At 37.9% G+C, this 16,772-nt stretch overlaps 1 protein-coding gene across 2 annotated transcripts in view; it reads right to left on the minus strand.

Annotated features, from left to right (window-relative positions):
* LOC133643069 (membrane-associated guanylate kinase, WW and PDZ domain-containing protein 3-like) overlaps positions 1 to 16,772 on the minus strand; it is a 411,685-nt gene that overhangs the window by 104,198 nt on the left and 290,715 nt on the right. For both annotated transcript variants that reach the window (XM_062037479.1, XM_062037480.1), the window contains exons 4-6: positions 15,619 to 15,825; positions 8,525 to 8,687; positions 6,823 to 6,902 (exon numbers count right to left, since the gene is read on the minus strand). In XM_062037479.1, the coding sequence (XP_061893463.1) occupies positions 6,823 to 6,902; positions 8,525 to 8,687; positions 15,619 to 15,825 (450 nt within the window). The remainder of the gene's footprint in view (positions 1 to 6,822; positions 6,903 to 8,524; positions 8,688 to 15,618; positions 15,826 to 16,772) is intronic.

Here is a 16,772-nt window from a genome sequence, read left to right on the forward strand (position 1 = left end):
AAAATAAAGATATGGCGCTCATATCTTCTTGTCAACAAACGGGGTATTGTTTGGATGGCAAGCTTGTCACTTCAATCATTGGTTTGTCGTTCAGTATTCCCATCGCGTATGTTGTTGTCTGCTGTGTCACGGTGCGATGTCGCCTCTTCCTGTTTGATATCAAGTTCATTTTAGTGCGATAGTGCTTGTTGCTTCCGCCATTAAAAATATATTTTTTCTGCATTGAACTTGCTGCACTAATGACCCTGTGTTGTTGTCGACATAAAGAACACCACAACAAAAGTAGCGTGTCACGTTACATCGAGCTATCTCTAATGGCGTTGTAAGAACGAAAAACGGAGGTTCGAAGACGATCAGATATCGTCGTATTTCCGACCATAATTGATGCCAACTAGCGATCCGGCGACGTTATACCTATGACCCGCCGGGCAGCGTCCGGGAAACCAAAGTCTTTGGGTTCCGGAGGGAGTATGGTTGCAAAGCTGAAACTTAAACAGTTAATTAATCTAATTAAGTAATTAATTGACAAGACTCTGCAGCATCGCATGGACATCGGGGGCAGTACCTCTGGATTGGTAGACCGGGGTGGTGGCTCTCTTTAAGAAGGGGAACCAGAGGGTGTGTTCCAACTATCATGGGATCACACTCCTCAGCCTTCCCGGTAAGGTCTATTCAGGTGTATTGGAGAGGAGGCTACGCCGGATAGTCCAACCTCGGATTCAGGAGGAACAGTGTGGTTTTCGTCCTGGTCGTGGAACTGTGGACCAGCTCTATACTCTCGGCAGGGTCCTTGAGGGTGCATGGGAATTTGCCCAACCAGTCTACATGTGCTTTATGGATTTGGAAAAGGCATTCGACCGTGTCCCTTAGGGAAGTCCTGTGGGGAGTGATCAGAGAGTATGGAGTATCGGACTGTCTGATCGTGGCGGTCCGCTCCCTGTATGATCAGTGCCAGAGCTTGGTCCGCATTGCCGGCAGTAAGTCGGACACGTTTCCAGTGAGGGTTGGACTCCGCCAAGGCTGCCCTTTGTCACCCATTCTGTTCATAACTTTTATGGACAGAATTTCTAGGCGCAGTCAAGGCGTTGAGGGGATCCGGTTTGGTGGCTGCAGGATTAGGTCTCTGCTTTTTGCAGATGATGTGGTTCTGATGTCTTCATCTGGCCAGGATCTTCAGCTCTCACTGGATCGGTTCGCAGCCGAGTGTGAAGCGACTGGGATGAGAATCAGCACCTCCAAGTCCGAGTCCATGGTTCTCGCCCGGGAAAGGGTGGCGTGCCATCTCTAGGTTGGGGAGGAGACCCTACCCCAAGTGGAGGAGTTCAAGTACCTCGAAGTCTTGTTCACGAGTGAGGGAAGAGTGGATCGTGAGATCGACAGGCGGATCGGTGCAGCGTCTTCAGTAATGCGGACGCTGTATCGATCCGTTGTGGTGAAGAAGGAGCTGAGCCGGAAGGCAAAGCTCTCAATTTACCGGTCGATCTACGTTCCCATCCTCACCTATGGTCATGAGCTTTGGGTTATGACCGAAAAGACAAGATCGCGGGTACAGGCGCCCGAAATGAGTTTCCTCCGCCGGGTGGCGGGGCTCTCCCTTAGAGATAGGGTGAGAAGCTCTGCCATCCGGGAGGAGCTCAAAGTAAAGCCGCTGCTCCTCCACATCGAGTGGAGCCAGATGAGGTGGTTCGGGCATCTGGTCAGGATGCCACCCAAATGCCTCCTAGGGAGGTGTTTCGGGCACGTCCGACCGGTAAATAGCCACGGGGAAGACCCAGAACCCGTTGGGAAAACTATGTCTCCCGGCTGGCCTGGGAACGCCTCGGGATCCCCCGAGAAGAGCTGGACGAAGTGGCTGGGTAGAGGAAAGTCTGGGCTTCCCTGCTTAGGCTGCTGCCCCCGCGACCCGACCTCGGATAAGCGGAAGAAGATGGATGAATGGATGGAAGTAATTAATTAGATTACTCGTTACCAGCAAAAGTAAGTTATCATATAACGCCGTTATTATGAACACTGGTTATCATGCTCCTAACTGTGTGCCGACATTCCAGCGCTGAAATACGCAAAGCTTCTATTTTTGCTGGACAAATCCGTTCAATTTGGCTAAAATCTGCCAGTGTTGGACAGGATTTTATGCACAAAAACAAAGTACCCGGTTTACTTTCAAAATAAAATCGGGGCGGAGGGTATTTTACACTCTGAAAGGTCCTAATGGGTGACGATGAACATGGAGTCAACTTTTTAAAGGTTTTCAGACTAAATTTCATCTTGTTGACACAAATGGACGAGGACATGCTGGTTCTGGAGGTCCAAAATGTAAGAAAAATGTACAGGCATACATAATGGGGACATGGGGGGCTGTGCCAAATATCAGCTGATACGGAGACCAGGAAAGCAGAGGACTGACTTTATTTATCCGGACCAGAATAAACGTTTTGTGCTTTATTACTACTTCCTTCGTCACGTGATTAAGCGCGGATAACGCGAGATCTCGTAAAAGTCAGGGCAATTTCGAGGTGAAGAAGGTGGAAATGCAGGGTGACATTTGTGCGTCTGGAAGGGCTGAAACGCAAGAAAATGCAGAATGTAAAACGTATTTTCATGTAGGAGATACAGTAATATATTTCCTAACAAAAACCAAAATGCATTAATTTTCATCCATTTTAATCCGCTCCTTAAGCTATAAAATTATAAAAGGATGTTGCTGAATAGACAATATGTTTAATATCTAGCGCGTCCTTTTTAAACGTGCTAAATAAAACGCAAAAAAGTGCTCCCAAAATGGTGATGAGTGTTGATAAATCATGATGCGTGTGCTAAATAATTATTTTTGCGTTTTCTCCTCCCAGTATTGTGGGCTTTTATAGATCAGCATATATTTGGCATATTAACGAAGACGCAAAATTATTCTGCTCACTTAACAGACCACTTTGCACATGTTTAGTAGATCAGCTTTGTGTTTTAGTACACGCAAACCTTCAGTAAATCGGGCTGATAGTGATTTACACAAAAAAAGAAGAAAGAAGAGAAGAAAACACGGTATAGCTCGGTTGGTAGAGTGGCCGTGCCAGCAACTTTAGGGTTCCAGGTTCGATCCCCGCTTCTGCTAACCTAGTCACTGCCGTTGTGTCCTTGGGCAAGACACTTTACCCACCTGCTCCCAGTGCCACCCACACTGGTTTAGAAAAGTAACTCAGACATTGGGTTTCACTATGTAAAGTGCTTTGAGTCAATAGAGGAAAAGCGCTATATAAATATAATTCACTTCACAATTCACTTCACATAAATACAAATGAACACACACACACTCGCACACAGCTCTATTTACAATAGGAAAAAGTGAAAATTAAATGAATGCCATCTAAAGAATAGTAGGAATCATAGGATAAAATATATGTAAAAATGAATTATTTATATTTAATTTTTACATATATTTTATCCTACAATGAGTGAATAAAAACTAAACCTTGAGAGAATACTGGTAGTTATAGGAATTAATAAAATACAAAATAACACCATAATACATTTTTAAAAAAATCAGTGAAAAAGCTGGATGAAAAAGTGTGTCTTTAACCTTTAATTTTTTTTAAAATGGTAAAAGCAGGCCAGATAAGAAGGCGCATGGCCATTAACCTCTTAAGGCCCAAGCTATTTGTTTACATGCTTTTTTAAATTTCTCTTTGCTATTTGGGCTTATTGGATCCTAATTAGAATAAAAACTAAAAATCATCTTTTTATATGATGTACTTAGTCCATAAGTACACAAACGTGTACTTCATGCTAATTTTTATTTTTACACTTTTCTTTTTCCAAATTCCATTGTATGTTATACTCTTATGACACCACCAGGTGGCAGTATAAGTGTCCAAATGTCGGCATAAGACCCCAATTCAGTAGTGTACACAATTTTGGAAATAAGAGCTAAAAGGTGCTGTCCACGCATGTGGCCACTAAGGCCTTTAGAGGTTAAGAAGTTTAAAAACTAATAATGCAACTTTAAAATCCACCCTAAAGGGGACGGAGAGCCAATGTAGTGATTTTAAAACTTGTGTAATGCGCACCCGTCCCCTGGTCCTCGTCAGAATGCATGCAGCTGAGTTCTGTAATAATTATAGACTTCTGATATTCTTTTTAAGAAGACCAGAAAGCATTACCATAGTCTAGTCATACCAAAGACTATAAAAATGGGACCCATAACCTCCCTGCTTGGCACTCAGCAACAAGGGTTAGAGTTGGGGGTTAAATCAACAAAATGATTCCCGGGCGCGGCGCCGCTGCTGCCCACTGCTCCCCAAGGGGATGGGTCAAATGCAGAGGACAAATTGTTTGTGACAATCATTGGTACTTTAATCTTAATCTTAATCTTAAAGCAGTGGTACTCAACCACCGGTCCGTGACGCATTTGCTACCGGGCCGCAGAGAAACATTAAATAATTTATTACCGACTGCATTTACTCCGACTTAACTTTCTCCTGTTCCGCTAGACCAGGGGTGCTCATTACGTCGATCGCGATCTACCGGTCGATCACGGAGGTTGTGTCAGTCGTTCGCCAGCCAGGCATTAAAAAAATTGTCCTAAAAATGAGCGATCATAAATCTTCACTACGACGTCACTTTGGTCACTTGATTGACATTCATGGCACCCGAGGGTCTTCTGAGATGACACTGGCTGCTGCCAGCTCATTATTAAGAAAAAATTACAGACAGGAAGGCGAGAAACACTTTTTATTTCAACAGACTCTGGCGCCGTACCTGTCGTCAAAACTCCAACGACCGACTGCACAGTTCCTGCCTTCACAATAAAAGCTCTGCTTCATCCTGCCTGCGCTAAGAGTCTCAGAAAGCTGGCGTGCACAAGCTAGCAAGCTACGTAGTTTGCCGCCAATGTATTTCTTGTAAAGTGTATACAAAGGAGTATGGAAGCTGGACAAATAATATGCCAAAAACCAACCACTTTCATGTGGTATTGGACAGAAAGGAGGACTTTTTTTCTCCTCCATTTGAAAATGCGGACGTTATCAGCACCACTGTCTGATTCCAATCAAAGCAAGTCATCAGAATCAGGTAATACACCAACTTATATTCTTGTCTTCATGAAAGAAAGGAATCTATACGTGTTAAACATGCTTGTATTATAATCAAACACCTTTAACTTGTTAACAATATTAAGTATATGTGTTAAACATGCTTGTATTATCTTTAAACATCTTTAACTTGTTAATAATATTAACTATGTGTTAAACATGCTTGTATTATCATTAAACACCTTTAACTTGTTAACAATATTAAGTATATGTGTTAAACATGCTTGCATTATCATTAAACACCTTTAACTTGTTAATAATATTAACTATATGTGTTAAACATGCTTGTATTATCATTAAACACCTTTAACTTGTTAACAATATTAACTATATGTGTTAAACATGCTTGTATTATCTTTAAACACCATTAACTTGTTAATAATATTAACTATATGTGTTAAACATGCTTGTATTATCATTAAACACCTTTAACTTGTTAACAATATTAAGTATATGTGTTAAACATGCTTGCATTATCATTAAACACCTTTAACTTGTTAATAATATTAACTATATGTGTTAAACATGCTTGTATTATCATTAAACACCTTTAACTTGTTAACAATATTAACTATATGTGTTAAACATGCTTGTATTATCTTTAAACACCTTTAACTTGTTAATAATATTAACTATATGTGTTAAACATGCTTGTATTATCATTAAACACCTTTAACTTGTTAACAATATCAAGTATATGTGTTAAACATGCTTGCATTATCATTAAACACCTTTAACTTGTTAATAATATTAACTATATGTGTTAAACATGCTTGTATTATCATTAAACACCTTTAACTTGTTAACAATATTAAGTATATGTGTTAAACATGCTTGCATTATCATTAAACACCTTTAACTTGTTAACAATATTAACTATATGTGTTAAACATGTTTGTATTATCTTTAAACACCTTTAACTTGTTAATAATATTAACTATATGTGTTAAACATGTTTGTATTATCTTTAAACACCTTTAACTTGTTAATAATATTAACTATATGTGTTAAACATGCTTGTATTATCATTAAACACCTTTAACTTGTTAACAATATTAAGTACATGTGTTAAACATGCTTGCATTATCATTAAACACCTTTAACTTGTTAACAAAACATATATTTCATAAATAAGTAAATATAAATTATATATATGAATGAGGTAGATCCCCACGACTTGATCAATTGAAAAGTAGCTCGCCTGCAGAAAAAGTGTGAGCACCCCTGCACTAGACACACCAATAAGCCTGTTTATATGGTTAACCCTAACCCTAACCCTAACCCCAATAAAACTCCTCATAGGAAGTTGCCATTTGTTATATTTGTTCTAACTTTGTGACATGATACAATGCACATTAATGAACATATAAAGTATAAATGTGACAGATTGTAGCCAAAGGCTGATTTCCATCTGCAGTCCCCAGCAGGTTGATGGTAACCTGCTGGGGATCTCAATTGCAAAGAAACAAGCCCAGGGCTCCAACTAATTCAACGTTATCATGAGTTGTAATTTTAAGGCACTTATTTTTGCTGTATTTATCTGGCACAAGTGGAAAGCCTGAAAATGATTTGCCTACAATAAACCGGACCGTGGTGCAAAAAAGGTTGGGGACCACTGGTCTAAAGAACAGGAAATAATTAGCACCTGTGTGTTGGCCTGAGAGAAACATATAGTTTACAGTATGTTGTGAAGATGATAAAAAGCTGTTTTTGTCATATTGTTGTCACGTCCGATACGTACCCCCATCCTCACACTTCTCTGGGGGCTTTGCCTTCTTAGCCAAGCGGGGGTCCAACCACGTGGTCGTCTTGGTGTTGTGACTGCGGGGGCAAAAAGAGCGGACACATCTGTCACATGACATACGCTTCTGTTTTTTTTACAGTATTTTATATTCAATACAGAGCGAGTCCTGAGTAAAACGTGTGTGTTTGAGCCAAGTTGTCACATAATCCTGATAATGCGCTTTTTTTCTCTCAATGTACCTTCCTGTCATGTCTGCCGCCTCTCCCTGTCCTTTCTCTGCCTACAAAACAGCTCGGGGGTGTAAAGATAAAAAGGTGTAAACACAATTATCACGGTAAACAAAAGTATATTTTGGTATTCTTATAATCACAATACTGTTGAAAAAAAGTATTATGTGTAATAATATTCATGATAAATATATATATTGATACATACAAATATAAATACATACATACATATACATGCATATACATACGTATGTGCATATATATGTATGTATGTACCTATATATATATATATATATACACATATATATATATATATATATATATATATATATATATATATATATATATATATATATATATACATACAGTATATATATATATATATATATATATATATATATATATATATATATATATATATATATATATATATATATACATACAGTATATATATATATATATATATATATATATATATATATATATATATATATATATATATATATATATATATACACATATATATATATATATATATATATATATAATGTATATATATATATATATATATATATATATATATATATATATATATATATATATATATATATATATATATACTGTATGTATATATATATATATATATATATATATATATATATATAATTTTTTATATATATATATATGTGTATATATATATATATGTGTGTGTATATATATATATATATATATATATATATATATATATATATATATATATATATATATATATATATATATATATATATATATATATATATATATATATATATATATATATATATATATATACACATATATACTCGCCCATCCTTGTTTGTGAAAGACTCTGCTTTTATACCCAATTATGGCAACCACCTGTTCCCAATTAGCCTGCACACCTGTGGGATGTTCCAAATAAGTGTTTGATGAGCATTCCTCAACATTCTCAGTCTTTTTTGCCACTTGTGCCAGCTTTTTTGAAACATGTTGCAGGCATCAACTTTCAAATGAGCTAATATTTGCAGAAAATAAAAACGTTTTCCAGTTCAAACGTTAAATATCTTGTCTTTGCAGTCTATTCAATTGAATATAAGTGGAAAAGGATTTGCAAATCATTGTATTCTCTTTTTATTTACCATTTACACAACGTGACAACGTCACTGGTTTTGGGGTTTGTACATGTGACTTCTTACTTTTTTATTTTTAATACATTTGCAAAAATGTGCAAAAAATGTATTGTGCATTGTCATTATGGGGTATTTTGTGTGTAGAATTTTGAGGACACATATGCATTTTTTCCATTTTGGTATAAAGCTGTCACATAAAATGTGGAATGGAACTGTATAAAAACTGCACGGAGAATTGTGTGTGAAATGTGTTTTGTGGCTGATAAAATCAATACTTTTTAAGAATTGTGTTAAAAAGGTCGTGAGGTGTTTGCGTTCACTCACTCTATGAAGTAGACCATGCCGGTCTCGGTGTAAGCCATCTCCCAGTTGAGCGGGAGCGGCTCTAGGCTGTCGTCGCGGGGCAGCGAGCTCCACGTGCGGAAGTCCATGGCGCTGCTGGACTGGGCGTAGCTGGGCACGGCTCGCCTCCAGTCGGCCTTGTGGTCTGCGGAGAGCGGAAAGTGGCGAGGATCAGCACGTTAAACGGGGAGCGGGGGTGCGGTCGGTTGCATGTTTGCCCCCCCCGAGGGCTGCTAGCATTTGCATGTGCACACACGGTTAATGCATGTAGGTTTTTTTTGAAAAGTCGCCCCTTGGGCATGTTGGAGACAAGCGTGCAAAAAGACCATTCCAGCTCCCCGGGCGTGTTTTGTATGCAAACTGCTACGATAAACAAGCGACATACAATAACAGAAATCCTAATTCTTAGACGGTGTCACAGAAGTCCGAGTCTTTTCACGTGGCACTCCTGAAACCAGCAGAAATATAGACTGCATGACACAAAGGAGAGCACAGCATAACACTTTTAGTTTGTCCATACGAGAGAGAAAACCTGATTATTATGTATAGTAGTCCGTGTACAGCTTGTGTGGCGGCGTAGATTTATGTCTTGGCTCCAGTCGAGCATGGTGGTGGCGGCGACACGGGTGCTAAGGAGCAACGTTCTCCTCCTCGCATTTATCTTAAATGTAAATCTATTCTGCCTTCCATGCTGTAAAGGGGTCGCATCATAATAATCCCCTCAATTCCCCCCAAAAATGGATTAACTCGCTGGAATATAAAGACAATATAACATGCATCCAGAAATGTGGATGCATATGCAAAAGTGCAATATATTTATCTGTACAGTAATCTATTTATTTATATCTGCACCTTATTGCTTTATCCTGCACTACCATGGGCTAATGCAACGACATTTCGTTCTTATCTGTACTGTAAAGTTCAAATTTGAATGACAATAAAAAGGAAGTCTAAGTCTAAGAAGTCTAAATATTATGATTGCACATCAGTGTTTTTCAACCTTTTCTGAGCCAAGGCACATTGTTTTCATTGAAAAAATCCAGAGGCACACCGCGAGCAGAAAACATTAAAAAAATTCAACTCAACAGCCGATATTTACAATAAAAAGTCGTTCTCGCAATTTTTGGATATGAATTCAAACCATAACCACCCATGCATCACTATAGCACTTGTCTCAACGTAGGTGTACTGTCACCACCTGTCACATCACGCCGTGACTTATTTGGAGTTTTTTGAGTGTTTTCCTGTGTGTAGTGTTTTAGTTCTTGTCTTGCGCTCCTATTTCGGTGTTGATTGTCATGTACGGATGTACTTTGTGGACGCCGTCTTCTCCACTACTTAACTCCACTAGTTAACCTACTCAGTGGCCTAGTGGTTAGAGTGTCCGCCCTGAGATCGGTAGGTTGTGAGTTCAAACCCCGGCCGAGTCATACCAAAGACTATAAAAAATGGGATCAATTACCTCCCTGTGTGGCACTCAGCATCAAGGGTTGGAATTGGGGGTTAAATCACCAAAAATGCTGTACTGCTGCCCACTAATCCCCTCACCTCCCAGGGGGTGATCAAGGGGATGGGTCAAATGCAGAGGACAAATTTCACCACACCTAGTGTGTGTGTGACTATCATTGGTACACTAAGTTTAACACATGCTGTAAGTCTTTGCTGTCGTCCAGCATTCTGTTTTTATTTACTTTGCAGCCAGTTAGTTCAGTTTTAGTTTAGTTTTGCATAGCCATCCTTAAGCTTCAATGCCCTTTCTTAGCGGCACTCGCCTTTTGTTTATTTTTGGATAAAGCATTAGATACCTTTTTACCTGCACACTGCCTCCCGCATATTGTGATCACGACAAACCGTGTTCCCGACATTGACAAAGCAATCAGCTATCTGCTGCCACCTACTGATATGCCGAGCTCTAGAGTACAGACACTTAACGGCACATTATTTGCGGATTATAATTACTGGTTTGCATAAAATATTTTTAACCCAATTAGGTGAAATTACATAATCTTCGATGGCACACCAAACAATATCTCTCGGTACACTAGTTTGCCGCGGCACAGTGGTCGAAAAACACTGGTCTACATAACATGTCATGGTGCTTCTTAAGTGTATTTCCGGTCTTGTCATCCTCGTCCGGACAGAAGGGTGACACGGCAGTGCGGCTGGATCAAAAGAGACGTCGGCGACGCTTTGCTTTATTACAAGCAAGTGTCATTATACAGGACTGCAGTTCCTGGAGGAGGTTAAGTCAAAAATGAGGCACTCCTAACTTGGAGAAGCCAAACCATCAGTTTTATATTCCTCCTTCCTGTCTCTGTGTGTGTGTGCTGAGTCAGGAGAGCACATCCACATGTTTTACTTTCCTAAGAGAACTCTCCTGAAGGAATCAATAAAGTACTATCTATCTATCTACATCTTGACCATAAAAGGAGATGTTTGTGTGTAAGTGTCTGGAAAACAACTGATTTAAGTCATGACCTAAATGTTGGCGTTGAGCTAGACAGGTAGTCTCTTCTCAAGGATAGGGCTATCACTTTTGCATTCCGAAGTCCCAATTAGGGCATTTTTCCTACGAGAAGTGATACAATCCACCTGTGAATATCAAACTAAGGGGCCTTATCCTATTGTGTGCTTAAATAATAATAATAATAATTGATTAGATTTATTTAGCGCTTTTCTAGACACTCAAAGCGCTTCACAGAGAAATGAGAACCCATCATTTATTCACACCTGGTGGTGGTAAGCTACTTTCGTAGTCACAGCTGCCCTGGGTTAGACTGACGGAAGCGTGGCTGCCAGTTTGCGCCTACGGCCCCTCCGACCACCACCTATTATTCATCATTCATTCACCAGTGTGAGTGGCACCGGGGGCAAGGGTGAAGTGTCCTGCCCAAGCACACAACGGCAGCGATTTGGATGGTAAGAGGCGGGGAGCGAACCTGCAACCTTCAGGTTTCTGGCACGGCCGCTCTAACCAACACGCCATGCCTACCACCTAAATACCACTATTTACTTAAACTTGGTGGTTTGCTTTCTCCAAGATGAATATGAACATTCACCATATGCAAGACATAATATGGGTTAATTAATTCACTTCACTTCTTTGGGCAAAATGTTGCATAGATTATGTTTTACAGACCGTCTTAAAGTTGCGCCGTTTTTATTTACGTGCCTCCACTTCGACAGCGCCTTCTCCCCACCGTCTTTGATTTTAGCACTTTCATAGCGAGTCTACTGACAGATATATGTTAGAAGTGTATGCTACTTCATATTAAAAATGGCAACAACAGAGCATGAATGCCCCACAACAAGAAGATAGAGAAAAAGGAGGAGCTTATTTTCTACAATGGCGGTCGCGCACAAATTTTCGGGACTTATGTAGATCCCAAATACACATCAGCAGGTACCAGAAGGTAAGAAAAGTTGATTTTGCATAATATTGCAAAACAAGACTGCAGATAATGGTTCCTAATTAGAGATGTCCGATAATATCGGCCTGCCGATATTATCGGCCGATAAATGCTTTAAAATGTAATATCGGAAATGATCGGTATCGTTTTTTTTGTTATCAGTATGGTTTTTTTTGTTTGTTTTTTTATTTTTGTTTATTTTTATTAAATCAACATAAAAAACACGAGATACACTTACAATTAGTACACCAACCCAAAAAACCTCCCTCCCCCATTCACACTCATTCACACAAAAGGGTTGTTTCATTCTGTTATTAATATTCTGGTTCCTACATTATATATCAATATATATCAATACAGTCGGCAAAGGATACAATCCGTAAGCACACATGATTGTGCTTGCTGCTGGTCCACTAATAGTACTAACCTTTAACAGTTAATTTTACTCATTTTCATTAATTACTAGTTTCTATGTAACTGTTTTTATATTGTTTTACTTTCTTTTTTATTCAAGAAAATGTTTTTAATTTATTTATCTTATTTTATTAATTTTTAAAAAAAGGACCTTATCCTCACCATACCTGGTTGTCCAAATTATGCATAATAATGTGTTAATTCCAGGACTGTATATATCAGTATCGGTTGATATCGGTATCGGTTGATATCAGTATCGGTAATTAAGAGTTGGACAATATCGGAATATCGGATATCGGCAAAAAGCCATTATTGGACATCCCTATTCCTAATAGGTGCCATTTTGGGGTCCTTATACACACACCATAATAATACCGTATGTTGAAGCACAGTACGTCTGACTATGGTAGCCATAATGCTCCGACAGTCCACCAAGCAATGCAGCTTCGTAGCTTACCAAAGTCCTACTAAAACATTCTAAAAGATTTTTGAGCGCCGTGTGTAATATATTTACATATATACATTTATACTTGCACCTTTATATACATTTTTTTATTGCTTTATTTATTGTTGTATTGCTTTATTTATTTCCCTATGATACAGTACTGAGTCTTTGATTTATTTTGTACAGTTTTCCATTTTGTCAATTATTTGTGTTCTTTCATTTTCTGAAGTTGTTCTTGATTTATTATATCAATTGATTGAACACAGCTGTGACTATTTAAGTGCATCACTTCCTTTCTGACAAAGACGTTGTGGAGACCGGTCTGTGTTTGGTAGCGCCTGTGCAGGTTATATTAAAATTACCAAAAGGACACGAGTGTTGCTGGCCTTGCTTCTTCTTTTTCTATATTCTCAATGAAACATCAAAGTTTTGATGTTGCTTACTTACAGGTACTTGCTAGCATAATTTATTTTGCGTGCGGACCTGCAGTCCGCACGTGTGACTGCCATCTATTGCTCACACTTATCATTACACCATGTACCAAATAAAATTGATTGGAGGTCGGTAAGCACAACCAGCATTATTACGTACATTAGTTGCACCGGGTTATAAGGTGCACTGTGCATTTTTGAGAACATGAAAGGATTTGAAGTGTGCCTTATAGTCCGAAAAATACTGTATTGTCCCTTGAGAACATGTACTGTGATACTAATTGTTTAACTATTGTTGCGCCTCAGGCGCCCCCCAGAGGGTCTCCAAAAAAGATACATTTTCCAGCTGTGGTCCATATGGGCGGTACTCAGTTGTAATACACTTTCCCACCACTTGTGGCAGTAATGACGACGTCAAACAAACAGAAGAAGTCTGGAGTTAAAGACAGAGAAGTTTATTAAGCGCAAAAATTATAACTAAAGTGATGAAGCTGTATTTTACATTTTGTTGACAGTTTATTTAAGAAAAATATACATACATATTTTTATTATAAATTTAGTTAGAATGTATTTATTTTAGCACCTTGTAATTGTACGTAAATACATTTGTCCGGTTTTATGAGTCACTTCTTTTGCAATATGTTTGATTAATAGTTATCTTTATTAATCAGCCTGACCTAAGCCTTGGTAATAATCTTTGTGATCAAAACATGCTTTCATACAATTTGACAAGGTTGTAAACTGTCAGTAGGTAAGATATAATTATTGAATACGATTAAAATCAAGAGTAAGACCACAAAGTCAGTGTTAATATTTACGTGGGTCCCGGCCCCCTCTGTAGTGGAAAAGTTGGACCTCTGACTTACAACCTACAAAAATATCCGATTTACGGATATTTTACCGGTATAGCTCGGTTGGTAGAGCAGCCGTGCCAGCAACTTGAGGGTTGCAGGTTCGATCGCCGCTTCCGCCATCCTAGTCACTGCCGTTGTGTCCTTGGGCAAGACACTTTACCCACCTGCTCCCAGTGCCACCCACACTGGTTTGAATGTAACTTAGATATTGGGTTTCACTATGTAAAGCGCTTTGAGTCACTTGAGAAAAAGCGCTATATAAAATGTAATTCACTTCACTTCACTTCACATAAAAGGAGAGGTCACATGACGTGGACAGTTAGAAGAGTTGAGAGACTTAGCGCTCACATTTTCCATTCGCCGCCTCCTTCCAAGCACAACTCTTGCCCATCTATGGCCGCCCTGAGACCACTCTGAGCCCTCGTTCCTTCAGTGGCCGTAAAAAGCACTCCTGCGCGTCCGGGAGACATGTTTTTGTGTTTGGGTTTAAATACGAGCGAGTTGTTGGATAAACACACATCGGATTTGTGTGGCTCGTCAGTGCAGCCGAGTCAGCAGCGTGTTGAGTCCTGACAATAAGGACAACGCTGATTTCTGTCAAAAACAGGACATATATATATATATATATATATATATATATATATATATATATATATATATATATATATATATATATATATATATATATATATACATATATACACATACATATATGTGTATGTATGTGTTTGTGTTTATATGTTTGTATATATATGTATGTATATGTACACACAATGTGTATGTATGTATGTGTTTGTGTGTGTGTATACATGTATGTGTGTATATATATATATATATATATATATATATATATATATATATATATATATATATATATATATATATATATATATATATATATATAGCTATATACAAATATGGCAACAAAAGAAGTATCAGACACTCAAATAATGGAACAAACTAATGGATACATTACTGAATTAATCAAATAATGGTTAGCTGCAGCCATAACTCACTTTATAATGAGTTCATGCACAGTGTCCTCAGTTGATTAAGTGTCTAAAAGTTTTCTTTTGCCCAGACAAAAAAAGTGTATCCTTTGTAAAAACAACCTCTACCAAATGGTACTACTGTGCTCAGAGTACTACTGCATGTTTACTTCAAGTATACTTTAGTTTGCAAAAAAAAAGTGAGCGAAGACCACTGAAGTATTTCAAGTATTAATGCTGTCTGCCTGTTTGCAGGTCCTCATAACATTGAACTTCCCCTCAAAGTGTTTGGAAGGGCCAAGGAGAACTCAAGTACACGTTCAAGTACTACTGTAATATTACTACATAAAGTATATTTGTGAAACTAACTTTATTCCATGAAAGTATCTTTTAAAGCAAGGCATTTGTATGTCCTCTTTGAGGTCAGATGAGGTCATGAAATTGTTACACTGACGCGGTCTGGCTAGTCCCACCCCCACGCTGCCCGAGGACAGGAGGACAATATGGCGGAAAGTCGGCTGACGTGTACTCACCAGGCAAGCCGTTGACCAGCGGCGGCCTCTCGTCGTCGTCCTCTTCCTCGGGGACGGCGCTGTCCTTCCTGTCCATCTTGCTGACCGAGGTGGTGCGCTTCCGCGAAACCTCGCCGCCGAAGTCCTCGTCGAACAGGACCTGGTCCACCAGGTCGGGCTGCACCAGGTTGGGCTCGGCGGGCGGCTTGGGTGTCCCGTAGAAGTTACCTGGAAGAGCGAGGAGGGGAGATGTTTACATGAATAGAAGCAGCAATCTAGTACCTTGGTCCTTGAACTTTCACTTTTTTATGACTTGTTTCTTGATGAAAAACATACAAAGCTTTTGATGACTGCAAAATATTCCACCATGGGGCCATAAAAAATGGTGAGTGCCAGCACAAAGTGATGGTATATCTTCAATTATTCATTTCATTTAAATATCAGGCCTATTATAAGTTGAACAAAACAATAAAAGTATTGAAAAAACAAATGTGTTTAAAATAAATGAATATTTATATGAATGAATTACAATAATTAAAGTAAGTACAGTAATGTACAGGTGACATGTTTCTAATACATACTGATCGATTGGTAATACATTGTCAAATTATGCTGTTGGATGTATTTTGATATTACAGCTATTCAAAAATAGTAATATTGTAGAAAATTAGACATCTCTGCAAAAAACACAACAAACTAACGGGGGGAAAACCCTAAAAGTCTGAAGAACACTTTTATTATAGGTTTATAAAAAGATGCTAATATTCAAATCCATATTTTTAAATTAAGACCCTGAGCAGATTTATATGGTTTTTCATACTTTTCCATGAATGTGAAACGATTCTGCAATTCAATTCTACTTTTTGCATGTCTTGTACTAACAAAAAATAAAAATAAATAAGCATATATATATATATATATACATACATACGTACATATATATATAATATATGTATATATATATATATATATACATATACTGTATATATATATATATATATATATATATATATATATATATATATATATACATATACTGTATATATATATATATATATATATATATATATATAATATATGTATATATATACATATACACATACATACGTACATATATATATATATATATATATATATATATATATATATATATATATATATATATATATATATAT

Source organism: Entelurus aequoreus, linkage group LG26 (assembly GCF_033978785.1).
Source record: "Entelurus aequoreus isolate RoL-2023_Sb linkage group LG26, RoL_Eaeq_v1.1, whole genome shotgun sequence".
NCBI classification, from domain to species: Eukaryota; Metazoa; Chordata; class Actinopteri; order Syngnathiformes; family Syngnathidae; genus Entelurus; species Entelurus aequoreus.